Source organism: Thunnus thynnus, chromosome 19, assembly GCF_963924715.1.
Source record: "Thunnus thynnus chromosome 19, fThuThy2.1, whole genome shotgun sequence".
NCBI lineage: Eukaryota > Metazoa > Chordata > Actinopteri > Scombriformes > Scombridae > Thunnus > Thunnus thynnus.
In genome coordinates, this window is record NC_089535.1 from 6275836 (window position 1) to 6298528 (window position 22693).

The window sequence follows — 22693 nt, forward strand, 5'->3', positions numbered from 1 at the left end:
GGAAAAAAGCCTCTTCTCTCCAAAAAGAACATTGCTGCCGTCTACGGTTCACCCAAGACCATGTTGATAAGCCACAAGTTGATTGGAAAAATATTCTGTGGATGGATGAGACCAAAATCAAACTTTTCTGCTTGAATGAGAAGCATTATGTTTGGTGATGAGCAACACTGAAAGCAAGGGTTAATATACTTTTGGATCCCACAAATATGTAAGATTGGATAATTTTCCTCAATAAATAAATGAAAAAGTTATTTTTTTGTCTCATTTGTTTAATTGGGTTCACTTTATCTAGTTTTGGGACTTATGTAAATATCTGATCATGTTATAGGTCATATTTATGCAGAAATACAGAAAATTCTAAAAGATTCACAAACTTTCAACCAGTACTGTATATGGATGTAGGAATGTAAGAAGGGGGAGATGTATTGATATAAAAAGAAAAGCCAAGAGAGACTCAGGGTCTCTTTTTGGGCTTCCCTTTTGGGTTCGTCACTTGAGGTCCTTTTGCAAGTTTGCCTGTTTTGCATCTTTAAGTTTTTATTCACGCTTTTGTATTTTACTTTTTGAATTTTGCATTACTTATTTTTGAAAAAAAAAATCCAAATAAAACTGGTTTGTAGTTTTGTACACTCCAACCAAAGTTCCTGACTTGTGCTCATCTCTACGGTCTTCTAGTATCTCCTTCCAGGTAAGAGGGCGCCCCCCTGGGATATGGCTGACATGAGATTTAAATTTATTTGGATTACAAATTTATAATGAAATTTGCTAAGGATGAACTTGCAATATATATTAATTAATAGAATCTGAAAGATTTAGATTTAATGATTGAGATCAACCTGCTGCTCATGTGATAGAGGTATAATTTCAGTACATAATCAGGTTGACAGGTTTATTATAGGTGTTTAACTGGCTAAACTGTTAGGGCCAGGGCATCGACATTGCCCCATAAAACCGGGCAATGCCCTCGACCGTCAGAGTGGGCCTCCTCCAGTAATGACCTATTAGAAGGTCATCTTGGAGTACTTTCAAACCTCCAACACCTATTTGCACCAATACACTTCGTTGCGACCCAGCTGTCAGGCATTCCGTACTAAATAGGCCCGTTTAGAGCTGTTCAATGACAGCTGGTGATTATAGAAGACAAGCTGAAATCTGGTTCCCTAAGCAAGGCTAGGATGGTCTCGCGTGTAGATTTTGGGAACCCGTTTGATACCTGTGTCAGAGGTAGAGGAAAGCCGTCTGCCGGTGCCTTATCCACATCAGGGGGTTTCGGTTGTCTGAAGGCAGAAATCATTACAATACATAGATGAATATGTATAATATATAAGAAAACTAGCAAATATTCACATATAAGAAGCTGGTACCAGAGAATTTCTGGCATTTTTGATTAAAAAATGACTTAAACAATTAATCAATTATGAATATTACTGGCAATTAATTGTCAGTCATATCAGCAAATCAATTAATCAACTAATAATTTCAGCGCTAGAGTCCTACTTCCATATGTTCTGGGGGCCAAAAACAAACCTTTGCCCTGGGACCATGTCGGAGGTAATTCCGGCCATGTTCATAAGGAGTATTTTTACGGCATTAATACTCATGTACTTTTAGTGAAGTAATAGTTTGAATGCATGACTTTCCACATAATGTTCCTGTAGTGCAGATGAAGAGAAATGCGTGTTCTAGTTATCAATGACGGAAGGAAGATGAACTCATGAGTGAGATTATTATCATATTACCGAAATCAACTCGAGCTGTGTCTCGGTTGGTTAGATGCGGTCAGCTGACTCAGTCACATCAACTAGTGTCCAAATCATCTATTTGAAGAGGGGATGGCACTTCAAACAGTGAAGCAGTAACACCATCGGACATTACATCACATTTTATTTTAACACGCTCTTGCAGCCATGACTTTAAAGACTCGATGGTCTCACCTGTTTCTCCTTTTGTGTTGCGTCCAGACTTGTCTTTGTCAGTCAGGTAAGATATTGCTTTGTTTTTTCCCATCACTAATGTTTTATGCTGTCATGAAAACATTCAGCTCAGGTAGATTTAAAATCCAAAAAGACTTGGTCATAACCCAGTAGACTATATGGCTGGACCATGTATAGTCAACGTGTGAAATTGTGGACAATTTGTTACAGAGATAGTCAGTGTCAAGGGCGCCGGATTCATTTCAGAAGTGCGGGGAGACCTCGGACTCGCACACGGTTCCATTCATATATTTTCTGGGGTCGCGGACACAGATATTGTATGTTTATGTATATGCTTTATTACAAACAATCCTACCGTATAAACCTGGAATCTGTGTGTAACAGCTGACCTCTTTATATACAGTCAATGGTGTAGATGGGTAGCAGAACACAGAACATTATTTACCGTTAGATCCTTGCCGATCCTGTTAATGAAGTTACTGCTGCTGTGCCAGGTGCGTGAATGCGCACATCACTAATGTATCGTGTCAGCTGCTGTGTGATGCTGCAGGTATTTAATAAAGTAAAAAGGAAAGAATCTGACGCACAGCCACCTGTGGGGAAAAAACACCATTACTGATGATTTTGCAACATCCTGGATTACATTCAGTGACACATGAGCGATATTAATGTACAATTCAGTCTCAAACTGTAACCTTTTCTGACGGAAATTTCAGTAGATTATGTTATAGATGCGACATACTAGAGAAGTAAAAGAAGCAAATACATGAAAGTTGATTTGTTATGTTGGAGAGCTCTGTGTGCGCACCTCTGTTGACTAAAGACACACAAACTGTGTATTTTACTCTATCTGCAATTTTCATTTACTAGCAGCCTCCCTTTACTTCGTGCTCACTTTTCACTGCCTGATCTATTCATATTCGTAGCAGCACCAAAGTCAACATCTTATCCAAATTTACATGGAATGATCAGAAAATTCGAATGGAAATGATGTACTCGTTGCAGAAAAAGAAGCAAAAGTTTGTTTATTTTTTTCAATTTCACTCCCAAGTTCTGAGAAATTGTAGTAATTGTAATACAAAAAAACAACACGTCTAATTCCACCAACTACACACACAGGTCAGAACTATATTGAATTATTGCCATATACACGTATTCACGAAACGCATTCAGGGTGGTTGTGTACATTTTTTTTTATGACAAAATGTAATGCGCAATTTTGTTTGAAAAGAAAATGTTTGCTAAGCAGTATGAAACTCAAACCTCTCCCACCACAATCAACCTCTTGCCAAATGTTATTCACTATTTAAGCCCTACATTTACACAACTAATTTGCAATAACTATTTTCATTCATTTGTAAGATTCAGTGCCAATGCATGAAGTAGTGTGATGTTCATATAGTGCAAAGAAAAGAAACTGATCTTTTATCATCTTAATTTATTTCTTGGAATTTTCCCAATTTCTTTCTGTCCTTCTTTAACCAGTTAATTAAAGTTCAAATTATGAGATGATCCCAGTAAGGATACAGTACATAATGTTTCTGCTCATTATATTTAATTATATTGCTTTATTTTGTATTTATTCCTGTACTCCTGCACCTCTTGCACCTCTGCTGATATCGCCGCAAAGTTACAGCCAGTTTAGATGGAAATGGATGCTTCAATAAAACAAAACAAAGAACCTGCAAAGTCCCTGTTTGTAATGTGTGTATATTTATGTAATTCTGCATAGTAGTGGTATACACTCCTTTATTACGTGTTTGTAAATCTCTTTGTCTTTTGTTTTTCCAGGTGAATATGAACTAGGTGAGTGAATGCAAATAAATTCTCCTGATATATAACATTCAGTTGTAATTCTAATGTTTACCATGTCTACTTCTACCATCAGCTGTGATTTACCATGTACTATACCTTCACCTCAGCCTCCCTTTACCTCGAGCTCACTTTTCAGTCTCATCTCTTCATGTTCGTAGCAGCACCAAAGCCAACATATTATCCAAATTCACATGAAATGAAAACAAAATTCAAATGACACTGATGTACTCTTTGCACAAAAAGTTCCATAACTTTATTTTCTCAATTTCATTAACCTGGATACCCAAGTTCTGGGAAATTGTAGAAGTTCGAACACCAAAAAAAGAAAAAAAGAAAAAAAAAAACATGTCTAACTCTACGAACTGCACACAAATAAATTAGAGGATGAAAAAATATTATGTGATAATCAGATCAGAATTATATTGAATTATTGCCATATTATACACTAACGTGGTATTCACATCTGCCTTTAATGGTGTATATATATAGTTATTTGTTTATGAAAAAAATAATGTGCAATTTTGTTTGAAAAGAAAATATTTTCTAAGCAGAATGAAACTCAACCCTCTCCCACCACAATCAACCTCTTGCCAAATAGTATTCACTATTTAAGCCCTACATTTATGCAACTAATTTGCAATAACTATTTTCATTCACTTGTAACATTCAGTGCAAATGCATGAAGTAGTGTGATGTTCATATAGTGCAAAGAAAAGAAACTGATCTTTTATAATCTTAATTTATTTCTTGGAATTTTCCCAATTTATTTTTGTCCTATTTTAACCAGTTCATTAAAGTTTAGATTATGGGATGGTCCAAGTGATGATATGGTACATAATGTTTCTGCTCATTATACTTAATTATATTGCTTTATTTTGTATTTATTCCTGTACTCCTGTACCTCTTACACCTCTGCTGATATCGCCGCAAAGTTACAACCAGTTTAGATGGAAATGGATGCTTTAATAAAACAAAACAAAGAACCTGCAAAGTCCCTGTTTGTAATGTGTGTATATTTATGTAATTCTACACAGTAGTAGTATACACTCCTTTATTATGTGTGTGTAAATGTCTTTGTCTTTTGTTACTCCAGGTGAATATGAAGAGGGTAAGTTACTGCAAATAAATTCTCCTACTATATAGTGTTCAGTTATAATTCTAATGTTTACAATGTCTGCTTCTACCATCAGCTGTGCTTTACCATGTACTATACCTTCACCTCAGCCTCCCTTTACCTCAAGCTCACTTTTCACTGTCTGACCTCTTCATGTTCCTAGCAGCACCAACGCCAACATATTATCCAAATTCAAATAAAATGAAAACAAAATTCAAATGAAACTGATGTACTCTTTGCACAAAAAGTGCCATAAATTTATTTTCTCAATTTCACCAACCTGGATACCCAAGTTCTGGGATATTGTAGACGTTCTAACACCAAAAAAAGAAAAAAAGAAAAAAAAAAACATGTCTAACTCCACCAACTGCACACAAATAAATTATAGGAGGAAAAAAATACTACGTGATAAACAGATCAGAATTATATTGAATTATTGCCATAGTATACACTAACGTGGTATTCACATCTGCCTTTTAGGGTATATATATATATAGTTATTCTATATACGAAACATGTAATGTGTAATTTTGTATGAAAAGAAAATATTTTCTAAGCAGAATGAAACTCAAACCTCTCCCACCACAATCAACCTCTTGCCAAATATTATTCACTATTTAAGCCCTACATTTATGCAACTAATTTGCAATAACTATTTTCATTCACTTGTAACATTCAGTGCCAATGCATGAAGTAGTGTGATGTTCATATAGTGCAAAGAAAAGAAACTGATCTTTTATCATCTTAATTTATTTCTTGGAATTTTCCCAATTTCTTTCTGTCCTTCTTTAACCAGATAATTAAAGTTCAAATTATGGGATGATCCCAGTAAGGATACAGTACATAATGTTTCTGCTCATTATATTTAATTATATTGCTTTATTTTGTATTTATTCCTGTACTCCTGTACCTCTTACACCTCTGCTGATATCGCCGCAAAGTTACAGCCAGTTTAGATGGAAATGGATGCTTCAATAAAACAAAACAAAGAACCTGCAAAGTCCCTGTTTGTAATGTGTGTATATTTATGTAATTCTGCACAGTAGTAGTATACACTCCTTTATTATGTGTTTGTAAATCTCTTTGTCTTTTGTTACTCCAGGTGAATATGAAGAGGGTAAGTTACTGCAAATAAATTTTCCTAATATATAGTGTTCAGTTGTAATTCTAATGTTTACAATGTCTACTTCTACCATCAGCTGTGCTTTACCATGTACTATACCTTCACCTAAGCCTTCCTTTACCTCGAGCTCACTTTTCAGTCTCATCTCTTCATGTTCGTAGAAGCACTAAAGCCAACATCTTATCTAAATTCACATAAAATGAAAACAAAATTCAAATGACACTGATGTACTCTTTGCACAAAAAGTTCCATAACTTTATTTTCTCAATTTCACCAACCTGGATACCCAAGTTCTGGGAAATTGTAGAAGTTCGAACACCAAAAAAAGAAAAAAAGAAAAAAAAACATGTCTAACTCCACCAACTGCACACAAATAAATTATAGGAGGAAAAAATATTATGTGATAAACAGATCAGAATTATATTGAATTATTGCCATAGTATACACTAACGTGGTATTCACATCTGCCTTTTAGGGTGTATATATATAGTTATTTTATATAAGAAACATGTAATGTGTAATTTTGTATGAAAAGAAAATGTTTTCTAAGCAGTATGAAACTCAAACCTCTCCCACCACAATCAACCTCTTGCCAAATGTTATTCACTATTTAAGCCCTACATTTATGCAACTAATTTGCAATAACTATTTTCATTCACTTGTAACATTCAGTGCAAATGCATGAAGTAGTGTGATGTTCATATAGTGCAAAGAAAATAAACTGATCTTTTATCATCTTAATTTATTTCTTGGAATTTTCCCAATTTCTTTGTGTCCCTTTTTAACCAGTTAATTAAAGTTCAGATTATGGGATGGTCCCAGTAAGGATATAGTACATAATGTTTCTGCTCATTATACTTAATTATATTGCTTTATTTTGTATTTATTCCTGTACTCCTGTACCTCTTACACCTCTGCTGATATCGCCGCAAAGTTACAGCCAGTTTAGATGGAAATGGATGCTTCAATAAAACAAAACAAAGAACCTGCAAAGTCCCTGTTTGTAATGTGTGTATATTTATGTAATTCTGCACAGTAGTAGTATACACTCCTTTATTATGTGTGTGTAAATGTCTTTGTCTTTTGTTACTCCAGGTGAATATGAAGAGGGTAAGTTACTGCAAATAAATTCTCCTAATATATAGTGTTCAGTTATAATTCTAATGTTTACAATGTCTGCTTCTACCATCAGCTGTGCTTTACCATGTACTATACCTTCACCTCAGCCTCCCTATACCTCAAACTCACTTTTCACTGTCTGACCTCTTCATGTTTGTAACAGCACCAAAGCCAACATATTATCCAAATTCACATAAAATGAAAACAAAATTCAAATGAAACTGATGTACTCTTTGCACAAAAAGTGCCATAACTTTATTTTCTCAATTTCACCAACCTGGATACCCAAGTTCTGGGATATTGCAGAAATTCGAACACCAAAAAAAGAAAAAAAGAAAAAAAAACATGTCTAACTCCACCAACTACACACAAATAAATTAGAGGAGGAAAAAAATACTACGTGATAAACAGATCAGAATTATATTGAATTATTGCCATAGTATACACTAACGTGGTATTCACATCTGCCTTTTAGGGTATATATATATATATAGTTATTTTATATACGAAACATGTAATGTGTAATTTTGTATGAAAAGAAAATATTTTCTAAGCAGAATGAAACTCAAACCTCTCCCACCACAATCAACCTCTTGCCAAATATTATTCATTATTTAAGCCCTACATTTATGCAACTAATTTGCAATAACTATTTTCATTCACTTGTAACATTCAGTGCCAATGCATGAAGTAGTGTGATGTTCATATAGTGCAAAGAAAAGAAACTGATCTTTTATCATCTTAATTTATTTCTTGGAATTTTCCCAATTTCTTTCTGTCCTTCTTTAACCAGATAATTAAAGTTCAAATTATGGGATGATCCCAGTAAGGATACAGTACATAATGTTTCTGCTCATTATATTTAATTATATTGCTTTATTTTGTATTTATTCCTGTACTCCTGTACCTCTTACACCTCTGCTGATATCGCCGCAAAGTTACAGCCAGTTTAGATGGAAATGGATGCTTCAATAAAACAAAACAAAGAACCTGCAAAGTCCCTGTTTGTAATGTGTGTATATTTATGTAATTCTGCACAGTAGTAGTATACACTCCTTTATTATGTGTTTGTAAATCTCTTTGTCTTTTGTTACTCCAGGTGAATATGAAGAGGGTAAGTTACTGCAAATAAATTTTCCTAATATATAGTGTTCAGTTGTAATTCTAATGTTTACAATGTCTACTTCTACCATCAGCTGTGCTTTACCATGTACTATACCTTCACCTCAGCCTCTCTTTACCTCGAGCTCACTTTTCAGTCTCATCTCTTCATGTTCGTAGAAGCACTAAAGCCAACATCTTATCCAAATTCACATAAAATGAAAACAAAATTCAAATGACACTGATGTACTCTTTGCACAAAAAGTTCCATAACTTTATTTTCTCAATTTCACCAACCTGGATACCCAAGTTCTGGGAAATTGTAGAAGTTCGAACACCAAAAAAAGAAAAAAAGAAAAAAAAAAAAACATGTCTAACTCCACCAACTGCACACAAATAAATTATAGGAGGAAAGAATATTATGTGATAAACAGATCAGAATTATATTGAATTATTGCCATAGTATACACTAACGTGGTATTCACATCTGCCTTTTAGGGTATATATATATAGTTATTTTATATAAGAAACATGTAATGTGTAATTTTGTATGAAAAGAAAATGTTTTCTAAGCAGTATGAAACTCAAACCTCTCCCACCACAATCAACCTCTTGCCAAATAGTATTCACTATTTAAGCCCTACATTTATGCAACTAATTTGCAATAACTATTTTCATTCACTTGTAACATTCAGTGCAAATGCATGAAGTAGTGTGATGTTCATATAGTGCAAAGAAAATAAACTGATCTTTTATCATCTTAATTTATTTCTTGGAATTTTCCCAATTTCTTTGTGTCCCTTTTTAACCAGTTAATTAAAGTTCAGATTATGGGATGGTCCCAGTAAGGATATAGTACATAATGTTTCTGCTCATTATACTTAATTATATTGCTTTATTTTGTATTTATTCCTGTACTCCTGTACCTCTTACACCTCTGCTGATATCGCCGCAAATTTACAGCCAGTTTAGATGGAAATGGATGCTTCAATAAAACAAAACAAAGAACCTGCAAAGTCCCTGTTTGTAATGTGTGTATATTTATGTAATTCTGCACAGTAGTAGTATACACTCCTTTATTATGTGTGTGTAAATGTCTTTGTCTTTTGTTACTCCAGGTGAATATGAAGAGGGTAAGTTACTGCAAATAAATTCTCCTAATATATAGTGTTCAGTTATAATTCTAATGTTTACAATGTCTGCTTCTACCATCAGCTGTGCTTTACCATGTACTATACCTTCACCTCAACCGCCCTATACCTCAAACTCACTTTTCACTGTCTGACCTCTTCATGTTTGTAACAGCACCAAAGCCAACATATTATCCAAATTCACATAAAATGAAAACAAAATTCAAATGAAACTGATGTACTCTTTGCACAAAAAGTGCCATAACTTTATTTTCTCAATTTCACCAACCTGGATACCCAAGTTCTGGGATATTGCAGAAGTTCGAACACCAAAAAAAGAAAAAAAGAAAAAAAAACATGTCTAACTCCACCAACTACACACAAATAAATTAGAGGAGGAAAAAAATACTACGTGATAAACAGATCAGAATTATATTGAATTATTGCCATAGTATACACTAACGTGGTATTCACATCTGCCTTTTAGGGTATATATATATATAGTTATTTTATATACGAAACATGTAATGTGTAATTTTGTATGAAAAGAAAATGTTTTCTAAGCAGAATGAAACTCAAACCTCTCCCACCACAATCAACCTCTTGCCAAATATTATTCACTATTTAAGCCCTACATTTATGCAACTAATTTGCAATAAGTATTTTCATTCATTTGTAACATTCAGTGCCAATGCATGAAGCAGTGTGATGTTCCTTTATTACATGTGTGTAAATTTCTTTGTCTTTTGTTATTCTAGGTCAAGGTTCAGGAGACGGTCATCCACGTGAGTGACTAAAAATAAATTCTCCTAATATATAACATTCAGTTGTAATTCTAATGTTTACTATATCTACTTCTACCATCAGCTGTGCTTTACCATGTACTATACCTTCACCTCAGCCTCCCTTTACCTCAAACTCACTTTCCACTGTCTGATCTCTTCATGTTCGTAGCAGCACCAAAGCCAACATCTTATCCAAAATTAGATGAAATGAACACAGAATTCAACTGGAAATTATATACTCTTTGCACAAAAAGTGGCATAAGTGTGTTTTCTCAATTTCACTAATTTGGATACCCGAGTTCTGGGAAATTGCAGTAGTTTACATTTAGTTATATTGCTTCAATCTGTATTCATTTTAGTGGAAAAATTGTGGGGAAAAAAACCTACACTGTGCTTTTTTATTTGGCGTGAACCACATCCTCTGTCCTTTACCTCTTACACCTCCGCTGATATCGCCGCAAAGTTACAACCAGTTTAGATGGAAATGGATGCTTTAATAAAACAAAACAAAGAACCTACAAAATCCCTGTTCATAATGTGTGTATATTTATGTTATTCTGCATAGTAGTAGTATACACTCCTTTATTACATGTGTGTAAATCTCTTTTGTTATTCCAGGTACACCTCCACCATTTCCACCAAGTGAGTGACTGAAAATAAATTCTCTTTATATATAACATTCAGTTGTAATTCTAATGTTTACAATGTCTACTTCTACCATCAGCTGTGCTTTACCATGTACTATACCTTCACCTCAGCCTCCCTTTACCTCAAACTCACTTTTCACTATCTGATCTATTCATGTTTGTAGCAGCACCAAAGCCCACATCTTATCCAAATTTACATGAAATGATCAGAAAATTCAAATGGAAATGATGTACTCTTTGCACAAAAAGTGGCATACGTTTATTTTCTCAATTTCACTAACCTGTATACCCAATTTCTGGGAAATTGTAAAAGTACTAACACCAAATAAATTTTAAAAAAAAACAAAAAAAAAAACATGTCTAACTCCACCAACTGCACACAAATAAAGTATAAGAGGAAAAAAATACTACATGATACACAGATCAGAACTATATTGAATTATTGCCATATATGCTAACATGGTATTCACATCTGCCTTTTAGGGTGTATATATATAGTTATTTTATACAAGAAACATGTAATGTGCAATTTTGTATGAAAAGAAAATGTTTTCTAAGCAGCATGAAACTCAAACCTTTCCCACCACAATCAACCTCTGTCCAAATATTATTCACTATTTAAGCCCTACATTTGTCCAACTAATTTGCAATAATTATTTTCATTCACTCGTAACATTTAGTGCCAATGCATGAAGTAGTGTGATGTTCATATAGTGCAAAGAAAAGAAACTGATCTTTTATAATCTTAATTTATTTCTTGGAATTTTCCCAATATCTTTCTGTCCTATTTTAACCAGTCAATTAAAGTTCAAATTATGGGATGGTCCCAGTGAAGGTACAGTACATAATGTTCCTGCACATTATATTTAGTTAAATTGCTTTATTCTGTATTGATTCAAATTGAAAAATAGAGGGGAAAAAACATACAGTATGCTTGTTTGATTGGTGTGAACCACATCCCCTGTCCTGTACCTCTTACTCCTCTGCTGATATTGCCACAAAGCTACAGCCAGTTTAGATGGAAATGGATGCTTTAATAAAACAAAACAAAGAACCTACAAAATCCCTGTTCATAATGTGTGTATATTTATGTTATTCTGCATAGTAGTAGTATACACTCCTTTATTACATGTGTGTAAATCTCTTTTGTTATTCCAGGTACACCTCCACCATTTCCACCAAGTGAGTGACTGAAAATAAATTCTCTTTATATATAACATTCAGTTGTAATTCTAATGTTTACAATGTCTACTTCTACCATCAGCTGTGCTTTACCATGTACTATACCTTCACCTCAGCCTCCCTTTACCTCAAACTCAATTTTCACTATCTGATCTATTCATGTTTGTAGCAGCACCAAAGCCCACATCTTATCCAAATTTACATGAAATGATCAGAAAATTCAAATGGAAATGATGTACTCTTTGCACAAAAAGTGGCATACGTTTATTTTCTCAATTTCACTAAACTGGATACCCAATTTCTGGGAAATTGTAAAAGTACTAACACCAAATAAATTTAAAAAAAAACAAAAAAAAACATGTCTAACTCCACCAACTGCACACAAATAAAGTATAAGAGGAAAAAAATACTACATGATACACAGATCAGAACTATATTGAATTATTGCCATATACGCTAACATGGTATTCACATCTGCCTTTTAGGGTGTATATATATAGTTATTTTATACAAGAAATATGTAATGTGCAATTTTGTATGAAAAGAAAATGTTTTCTAAGCAGCATGAAACTCAAACCTTTCCCACCACAATCAACCTCTGTCCAAATATTATTCACTATTTAAGCCCTACATTTGTCCAACTAATTTGCAATAATTATTTTCATTCACTCGTAACATTTAGTGCCAATGCATGAAGTAGTGTGATGTTCATATAGTGCAAAGAAAAGAAACTGATCTTTTATAATCTTAATTTATTTCTTGGAATTTTCCCAATTTATTTTTGTCCTATTTTAACCAGTCAATTAAAGTTCAAATTATGGGATGGTCCCAGTGAGGGTACAGTACATAATGTTCCTGCACATTATATTTAGTTATATTGCTTTATTCTGTATTGATTCAAATTGAAAAATAGAGGGAAAAAAACATACAGTATGCTTGTTTGATTGGTATGAACCACATCCCCTGTCCTGTACTTCTTACTGCTCTGCTGATATTGCCACAAAGCTACAGCCAGTTTAGATGGAAATGGATGCTTTAATAAAACAAATCAAAGAACCTACAAAATCCCTGTTTGTAATGTGTGTATATTTATGTAATTCTACACAGTAGTAGTATACACTCCTTTATTACTTGTTTGTAAATCTCTTTGACTTTTGTTATTTCAGATGAATATGAACTAGGTGAGTGACTGCAAATAAATTCTCCTAATATATAACACTCAGTTGTTATTCTAATGTTTACAATGTCTACTTCTACCATCAGCTGTGCTTTACCATGTACTATACCTTCACCTCAGCCTCCCTTTACCTCAAACTCACTTTTCACTGACTGATATATTCATGTTCGTAGCAGCACCAAAGCCAATATCTCATCCAAAATTACATGAAATTAACACAGAATTCAAATGGAAATGATGTACTCTTTGCACAAAAAGTGGCATAAGGGTGTTTTCTCAATTTCAGTAACTTAACACTGATCTTTTTTAATCTTAATTTATTTCTTGGAATTTTCCCAATATCTTTCTGTCCTATTTTAACCAGTTAATTAAAGTTCATATGATGGGATGGTCCCAGTGAGGGTATAGAACATAATGTTCCTGCACATTATATTTAGTTATTTTGCTTTATTCTGTATTGATTCAAATTGAAAAAAGAGGGGAAAAAACATACAATATACTTTTTTGATTGGTGTGAACCACATCTCCTGTCCTGTACTTCTTACCCCTCCGCTGATATTGCCACAAAGCTACAACCAGTTTAGATGGAAATGGATGCTTTAATAAAACAAATCAAAGAACCTACAAAATCCCTGTTTGTAATGTGTGTATATTTATGTAATTCTACACAGTAGTAGTATACACTCCTTTATTACATGTTTGTAAATCTCTTTGTCTTTTGTTATTCCAGTTACAGTGCATTTACGTGAGTAACTACAAATAAATTCTACTAACATATAACACTCAGTTATAATTCTAATGTTTACAAAGTCTACTTCTACCATCAGCTGTGCTTTACCATGTACTATACCTTCACCTCAGCCTCCCTTTACCTCAAACTCACTTTTCACTGACTGATATATTCATGTTCGTAGCAGCACCAAAGCCAATATCTTATCCAAAATTACATGAAATTAACACAGAATTCAAATGGAAATGATGTACTCTTTGCACAAAAAGTGACATAAGTGTGTTTTCTCAATTTCAGTAACTTAAAACTGATCTTTTTTAATCTTAATTTATTTCTTGGAATTTTCCCAATATCTTTCTGTCCTATTTTAACCAGTTAATTAAAGTTCATATGATGGGATGGTCCCAGTGAGGGTACAGTAGCTACATAATGTTTACTTTCTATGTAGTTATATTAGTTATATATATTTAGTAATATTGCTTCATTCTGTATCCATTCATGACAATGAAACATGTTCATGTTTTTGCTTCATGTCTAATTTGTCTAAAGTGCCTGTAAAGCAAGTTATGCACAAAGTCAGATTTCTGATTTTTTTGAACTGATGTGGTGTTTTGCTCCGTTCATCCTCTTTCCAGCCTCTTTGTCAAGATATACTGTAGGAAAGAATTAACAATACAATTAACAATAGCAATAGAATTAGAATAGAATTATTAACAATAGAATATCTCATTGCATCTTCCCTGTGCTGGGCCAAAAAAAGTCTTGATCAGTATTTCTTATCATGTTGATGTGTTTTGAATGTTTAGTTTGGATGATGTGAATTATGAAGTTCAAGGATCACAGAATTTAGTTGAAATGATGTCTACATGTGCTTTTCTTTTGGCAATCCCTCAATCAAACAAAGGTAGCACGGAGAATTTAAACCCAAAATCTATTTTCAAGTTAGTATTTTGAACAGTCACATTTCATAAGAGCTGATATTAGCAGCTTTCTCCTTCACAGGAACAAGTAGGTTACTGGTAGTGATAGTAAGGAGGCAGTTTGAGCATGATATTGTCTGGAAGGGATTATTTGGTGTGTCTGGTTTTATGGAATGAAATGTGAGATTATTATATATTATTATATTATATATCACAAGCAGGCCAAAAGAACCTTTCATTAAAGTTGAATAGGTCACAATTTTACCATTGCTGGTAAACTGAGACTTCATTTGCTCTGTCTAGTGTAATATGTACACTTCTGGCAGTCTGAAGTGTACTTTATAAAACATCTAACCTACTTATGCTATTTGTGCATCTTGTTTGTACATTCATCAATATAACAAGCCTCTGATACCGCTGTGTGTTTTTCCGTTCGTTGACTCGACGGGTGGAAGAAGCAAATCAACACTGTTTATGGGGTATTTTTATATATTTCTCAAGAACCACTCATTCAAACAACTTCACACATCGACATTGCACTTCTTTGATTCCCAGCAATCCACCTGTCAGGTACGAAGTAGATCGAATGAACAGTTCTCAAGCTATAAGCTGGATGAGAATTACTTTGATCAAAATATATGATAAAATTATATTTAAAATGTATTTTGTTGTAATGCTGCTGACTCAAGCTCAGAGAACTATTATTACAAGTAGGAAACAGATCAAAATGCTAACAGCTGAAAGGAACAGAGTGCAACTCACATTTGAGTTTCAGATGTAGTCAAATTATAGTTTGTTACTGCATATAAACCTGCATACTTCTGCTTTTCACATGTTTTAATATTGTCACTTCACAACAGAAGAAGGCGCCCCTGGTTTAGAGAGCCTAGGTTGGGGGGATGGCAACTCCCGAGACAATGGTCCACCGCTACTAAATATTACAGGTGAGTGACTACAAATAAATTCTCCTAATATATAACATTCAGTTTTAATTCCATCAACTGTGCTTTACCATGTACTATACCTTAACCTCAGCCTCTCTTTACCTCAAACTCATTTTTCACTATCTGATCTATTCATGTTTGTAGCAGCACCAAAGTCAACATCTTATTCAAAATTTACATGAAATGATCAGAAAGTTCGAATGGAAATGATGTACTCTTTGCACAAAAAGTGACATAAGTTTATTTTCTCAATTTCACCAACCTGGATACCCAAGTTCTGGGAAATTGCAGTAGTTTCACCACCAAAAAGAAAATAAAAAAAGAAATATGTCTAACTTCACCAACTGCACACAAATAAACTATAGGAGGAAAAAATTACTACATGATAATCAGGTCAGAACTATTTTGAATTATTGCCATATACACTAGCATGTGGTATTCATGTATGGCTTTTAGGGTGTATATATATAGTTATTTATGTACGAAACATATAATATGAAATTTTGTTGAAATTTTTCCACCTGCCAGGTACAATGAACAGTTCTCAAGTTATGCGAAGGACAATCCTACATACATGCATACAGGCATAGTCAGTGGTAGTGTCTGTAATGTGCATTCCTGGATATTAAATGTTCATTTGCAATTTTCTGTAGTGGTCCCAGTAATATTTGCTGGTAAAGTGTGCTGAAGTAGCGTATCACATGACATGGTTACGGTATGTTTGAGTGAAAAAGGGTATAAATGCGGTTGCAAGAACAATACTTTCCACTCATATCTTGGGATGTTTCATATATTTCACTCTGCAGATTCTCGTTTCTCACTCTGCATTGAATGTTTTGTCAGAGTGATTATTATTTGGGGCGCTTTAACTACGCGTTCAACCTCCATCATGACTCTATGTGCCTTTTTTCTGCCTCTTTCCCAGTCGATGATCATGGAGGCTGCACTGGAAATTATGAATGAAAATTTTGACAGCGTTTTGCGTGCAAATTCAGGAAGCTCATCTCTGCCCAGTTACCACAATTGCAGTCAAATCAAGCGCACCTGCAATGCAGTCACCCCATAGTAAACTGATATAACAGCTCCATGAGTTGCATGTTTTACCTTCAAGACTCGTATTTTACTGCTGTTGTTCATAGTTTGTGATGTGAAAACATCAGAGAAATAAAAAGTTTGTGTCCTGGTATTAGTTCAGTTATAAAATCCAAACGCACCACAGAGGAAACACAGTCAGTCTGCGCCGCGCTGCTGTTCTCTGTTTCCATCATCTCACGCTGATTCATTTTAAAAGAGCAACGGCCAATGGTGAAACTTCATCACTCTGCCGGCCAACCAGTGGTGAAACTTCATTACTCAGACACTCACTCACTTACAGATAACTGCAGTTACACGGCTGGTCTGTGGCTGGTCCAGCCAAAAAGTACTTCTACATTAACATACGTTGAATATAGGCCCTGTTTGTTTGATGTTTTGGTCTTGATTGCCTTTATAGGCTGGATAAGAATTACTTTGATCAAAATATAAAACAAAGTTATATGTAAAATGGATGTTGTTGTAATGCTGCTGCCTCAAGCTCAGAGGACTATTATTACAAGTAGGAAACAGATCAAAATGTTCACAGCTGATCAGAACAGAGTGCAACTCACATTTGAGTTTCAGATGTAGTCAAATTATAGTTTGTTCCTTCATGTAAACCTGCATACTTCTGCTTTTCACATGTTTTCATATTGGCAGGCATCCCTGATAAAGAGAGCCCAGATGGGGTAGAAGTCAGACCTCAAGACAAAGAATTCCTGAGCAGTCATCTTACAACTATCTTCCTCCCAATCATCTACATCATTGTGTTTGCTGTGGGGCTGCCCACCAACACCATGGCAATATGGGTATTCCTCTTCAGGACCAAGAAAAAGCGCCCGTCGTCAATCTACATGGCAAACCTGGCTCTGGCTGATTTGCTCTTTGTCATTTGGGTCCCCCTGAAGATATCATACCACTTCAACGGGAACAACTGGATCTACGGAGAAGGGCTGTGCAAAGTGCTGGTGGCGTTTTTCTACAGCAACATGTACTGCTCCATCGCCTTTATCACCTGCATAAGTGTCCAGCGTTATTGGGCGGTGGTCCACCCACTGTCCGAGCAGCAGAGGGACAACCGTATACCCGTTGCCGTCTCCGTCACAGTCTGGGTGGTGGTCTGGCTTATCACCATCCCTCTCTACCTGTATGACCAACAGGTCAGAATAACAAACTTCAATCCAAAAATCCTTACCTGCCATGATGTCACCAGGGAAAGTCAGGTGAAAATAGCAGCTGGCTACTTCCTGACAATGGGAACTCTGGGATTTGTTGTTCCCACTATTGTGTGTATCATATCCTACATCCTCATGCTCAAAGCTCTCAGGAGCAGCATGACAGATGCTGCCATCACCAAGAAGCGACGGAAGGCTGTGGTCTTGATGATCACGGTGTTGGTTATGTTTTTAGTGTGCTTTACCCCCAGTAACATCATGCTGCTGGTACACTATATCCTCTTGTTGGGCAAGGCCAACAACCACCTGTACAGATTTTACATCACCACCCTGTGCCTGGCCAGTCTCAACAGCTGCATCGACCCTTTTGTTTACTACTTTATCTCCAAGAATTTCAGGGATCATGTGAAGAACACATTCCTCTGCAGGAGTGAGAGAACAGTGAAGAGGATGAAGGTTTCCTTCAGGGCTCCGAAAAACTCACAAGAGCAACACACTATGCCTAACTCAGATAACACACAGAGCACTGAATGCTAGTGGATTAATCGTTATTAAGCTGTTTTATTCCTGATCATTATCTCCCTTCAGATATCGTTTTTCCGGCAACACTTAATTTACAGGTCTCTTGTTACCTTTTTTTCTTATTCTACTGTGACGTCTTCCACCTCAGGTTTGGTTCAGTACATGTAAGGAAATTTAGGAGTCATCTTTGGCAATGACCTCCTGTTTCAGAGCTTTGAGCTGTCTAAATGACTGCTTATATTGTTTTAATACATTTAATTGTCTTTATATCTTTTATGACACACTTGTTTTATGCACTTTGCTTGATGCAGTTTGCTTGATTTCAGCAGGATATGAATGATTGCCTTTATTCAATTTTAATGGGTCTAATCTTTTATTCCATGTTGTAATTTGATGAATTTTCTGTCAATGTTTGATGTGCCAGAATTGAGACCCAAATCTAAAATGGGCAAAATTTAGCAGGTTTTATACTGTAGGATAAAAGTTTTTCTGTGTTTTTAAAGTAATAATTTTTGCTTGTATATCTACATTTTAGTTTGTCAATAAAAGTAATTGTCTAACTAGCGGTTTCCTGACTCTGTGGACGGGTCGACATGGGAAAGGTCAATCCAGGTACTTCTCATTTTCAAAACAATCCTGATATTTTAACCTTTGCTCACAATCCAGGGTTGTGTTCATCTAAAATTCCTCTCAATGACAAAATTTCATCCCAATTATTTATTCTGTGTGTAGAAGACTTTTCATACCTCCCAGGGCCTGGCATAATGTCAGAAATATCTCTTTCTTTGTCCAACTGTAAAAATATCAATTAATTTGTTGCCATTTTGTGAAAACACACATCATCCACCCTTCTTTGTTTTTTCTTCTTTTCTTTTGAAATGGCATTTTAACACCGTAATTGTTCACTTCAGTTAATGATTGTCACTCAGCTCTTGTTCACTCCTCCTCTGTGACACTGCTGCACAGAATACTACGGGAGGTGAAGGTAAACTTTTATGGAATTTTATTTGTCACTGTTCTCAGTTTACACACAACATGTTAGCATATGCAATCAATAATACAATTGACTTTTCCCAAAAAAAACTCTTCTTCTCCTCTTCTTTTTAACCCTCTCCACAATTTCCCTACTATGGCAAGTAACCTAGGTCACTAAAAACATGCCACTCAATATTATTTCCCATTTACTGCCTTACATCATGTTGAAGAACTTTGTGTTTGGTCATCTAACTGGTCATCAAGTCAATATGACCAAATAATGATTTCTTTGTTCAGGTGGGATCTGTCACTGTAGATTTCACAAAGTACATAATAAAAGGCAACTGCAGTTTTCAACATATTAAACGTGCAGTTGGAGTTTGTGCTTCCTGTTTGGGACTTGACAAAAGTAAGAAAAATAAAACTTTCTCCAAAGAAAAAATAATCTTTTCAAATTGAACCAGTTTTTACATATTTTATACTTTTATAAGCTTGTCTTGTGTTTAGACTCAACCCAAAGTCACAACTCCTGCTTGTCCAGAATGCAGCAGTTCAGATTATTAGAGGAGTCGAAAGATGTGGTCACATCACTCAGTTGCATATTTACCTTCCTTACCAGATTGCTTCAGAGCTGTTTTTTAAGATTTAACTGATCATCTTATGTGATAAGGTCGGTTTTGAAGTCAACAGGAAATTAGAGGGATTGACATGAACTTGACCTTCGCTGTAATGTCACAAATCAATAGTTGCACAAAAAGATAAAGTGGACGTGGCAAACTTTGTACAAACCAGAGATATTTAGTCTGATGAAATGCATTTGTCATCTCAATTTATGTTAATCCAATTAATCTAATGAATCCAGAATATTGAGTTTTCTTTTTTTGTTGTTTGTTTGTTTGTTTTAGATTTTTGGGTTTTTTCTTTTTACATATATTGCGCCATACTAAGCATGTTCTGTAATGAAATGTTGAAAGTAGAGCTGAAACTAAAGCTCAATTAATTGATTATTCAATCAACAGAAAATTAACAGGTAGCTATTTTGATAATCAATTGTTGCAGTCATTTTTTAAGTATAAACGCCAATACTTTGATGGTTCCAGCTTCTCACATCTTAAAATTAACCATTTGTAGGAAATTTTGATGGATGTTTTTCACAATTTTCTGATGTATAAAAAAAATAAACATTGATCAATTGAGAAAATAATCGGCATATTAATAAATAAAGTGAGATATTAAATTCCAGCATCACATCAAACACATTAAGTGGCAGGAGATTTGAAATTTTGAGTCATGACCTCAGTATTTATAAAATCTTTGCTACGGCCCCGGGAGGACCAGAGGTCACACTTTTACTGAGGAAACTGTGAAACTGTTTACTGCAATATTGAACATCCTAGAAAAGTCACATTTTAACAGAACAAGTCAGGACAGCAGTGCTTTGAACTAAATGCTCACAATGACAATGCTAATATGCTACTAACATACTACTAAATTAGCACTAAACACAAAGAACATTGGTCATGAACGAGAAATAAATTTTGACCTGATGATGGCACTACATGAAAGACTAGTGGAAGGGTTCAAAAAAGTTATTACATTTCATCCTTGGCGTAACAGGTACCAAATTTCATTGCAATCCATCCAATAGCTGTTGAGACGCTTTATAAGCTGCAAGAGAATATGCAAATAAATACAAGGACTTACTATTTTGTCAATGTTTTGTATTTCCTGTATACATATATACAGGAAACACCCCAGGTGTCACCTTTTCTTGGCCTTGTGATTTATCTGTCTGCTCTCTCTGCTGGTCCTCCAGCTGTTGGCCAAACATATTATTCAGCTGGGGTTGTTGTTGTTGTTTTGAAGATTGTTTTGTTTTGCTTTGGTTGCTGTGATCACGATGGGACAACGTCTCAAGGGAGAGGAAGGGGTGGGTGTCACATTTTGTTTGGCCTTGTGATTTACCTGTCTGCTCCCTCTAGAGGTGTTCATGAGGGCAGCTTGCAACAGCTGAGGGCCCACAGGGTTCCCAGGTTATTTAAGTCCAGGCTGCAGCACAGCTCAGTCTCACATTCTTCTCTGACTGCTTACGGCTGCTGCTGGTTGCGGCTCTCTGTTCTCCCCTTCAGCTACTTGGTTTGGTTTAGTTCTGTTTCTGTAGTTTGGTTATGTTTTATGTTTGCTTTTGACTCTTTGGTTGCTTGTTTGTTTATTTTTGTAGATCACATGACTTTTGTATCTGTTTATAATGTGTAATGAGGTGAGATTATTCCCATAAGCCTCTAGGGGTTTTCTAAATCTCACCTGCACAATTTATTTCTTCTCTTTTGTTGTGTTGTTTTATGTTGTTTTGCTTTTACTGTGCAAATAAATAAATAAAAATAAATAAATAAAGTTTACGTTCTTGCATCTTAAAACACTCACATACACACTTTATATTCATGCACATCACACATCACTGACTCTACTGATTTCCACACTCCATATTGTGAATGTTTAGTTAAATTTGTTTGATTTTGTCTAATTTAGTTAATTTGTGTTAATAAACTTATTTTCTGTTAAAACTAAGCATGATGTGTGTCCTATTTTGTTGTGGTCATTATATATATATTTACTGAAAAGATTATTTTATTGCACATATGTTTCACAGTGAAAAGCTTTCAGTCATGTCTTACTTTGTACTTTCTTTAAATATACACCACTTTTAAAACAAAACAATCTTTTGTCTAAATGTAACCTTTGTATCATTGTGAGTGAAAGACAACCAAGAAACAACACTTATGTGATCAGCAAACATCCCTCTTTGGCATAGTTTGTTTAATGCTTCCCCCTGCTGGTGAGAAATGTGCAGTACATCCTATATGTACACTCATTGAGCACTTTATTAGGAATACCTATGCAATCTAATGCAATCCATTACAACAGCTCTGACATAAATTCTACTTTTACGAAGCTTATAAATTTTCAGTTTTTGTTGACATTGTCAGAAAGGTGATAACTTTGTGTTTATTTATGAGGTTATAGTGGGTGATGGTGGTGAACTGGAGTGCGTTATAAATTATTGCAAATATTTTGCCCCCCTCATGTATGTTAATAGGGTGGAAACTTTTTACTCCACTGGATTCATTTCACAGCTTGAGCTTCTTTTCACATAAAGACTAAAATGTAAAACCAAGTTAAGAGTATATAACCTTGTTAAAATTAGCTCCATTTTGACAGCAATGTA

General features: G+C 34.8%; 2 protein-coding genes across 4 annotated transcripts in view; both read left to right on the forward strand.

Annotated features, from left to right (window-relative positions):
* The window catches only part of LOC137170289 (proteinase-activated receptor 2-like), a 117360-nt gene that overhangs the window by 30262 nt on the left and 64405 nt on the right, over positions 1-22693 (forward strand). The gene's annotated exons all lie outside the window — the stretch shown is intronic.
* LOC137170694 (proteinase-activated receptor 2-like) lies at positions 1795-21963 on the forward strand. 3 transcript variants are annotated; one of them, XM_067574217.1, is made up of 11 exons: positions 1795-1980; positions 3726-3740; positions 7082-7096; positions 9325-9339; positions 10095-10121; positions 10740-10763; positions 11927-11950; positions 13117-13131; positions 13858-13872; positions 15638-15721; positions 17456-21963. In XM_067574217.1, exons 1-11 carry the CDS (start codon positions 1908-1910, stop codon positions 18505-18507), a joined length of 1359 nt encoding a protein of 452 aa, XP_067430318.1. In that variant the 5' UTR covers positions 1795-1907; the 3' UTR covers positions 18508-21963. The 3 variants fall into 3 exon arrangements, with proteins under 3 accessions (XP_067430318.1, XP_067430319.1, XP_067430320.1); XM_067574218.1 differs by lacking the exon at positions 10740-10763; XM_067574219.1 differs by lacking the exons at positions 7082-7096; positions 9325-9339; positions 10095-10121 and having other exon boundaries at positions 1797-1980.

What these genes read in the sequence shown, in the direction of transcription:
- LOC137170694 (XM_067574217.1), top strand. Translation starts at nt 1,908, where the DNA reads ATGACTTTAAAGACTCGATGGTCTCACCTGTTTCTCCTTTTGTGTTGC. An exon ending in TTCAGGAGACGGTCATCCAC is followed by an intron (nt 10,122 to 10,739) that starts GTGAGTGACTAA and finishes TTGTTATTCCAG; the next exon opens with GTACACCTCCACCATTTCCA. An exon ending in ACCTCCACCATTTCCACCAA is followed by an intron (nt 10,764 to 11,926) that starts GTGAGTGACTGA and finishes TTGTTATTCCAG; the next exon opens with GTACACCTCCACCATTTCCA.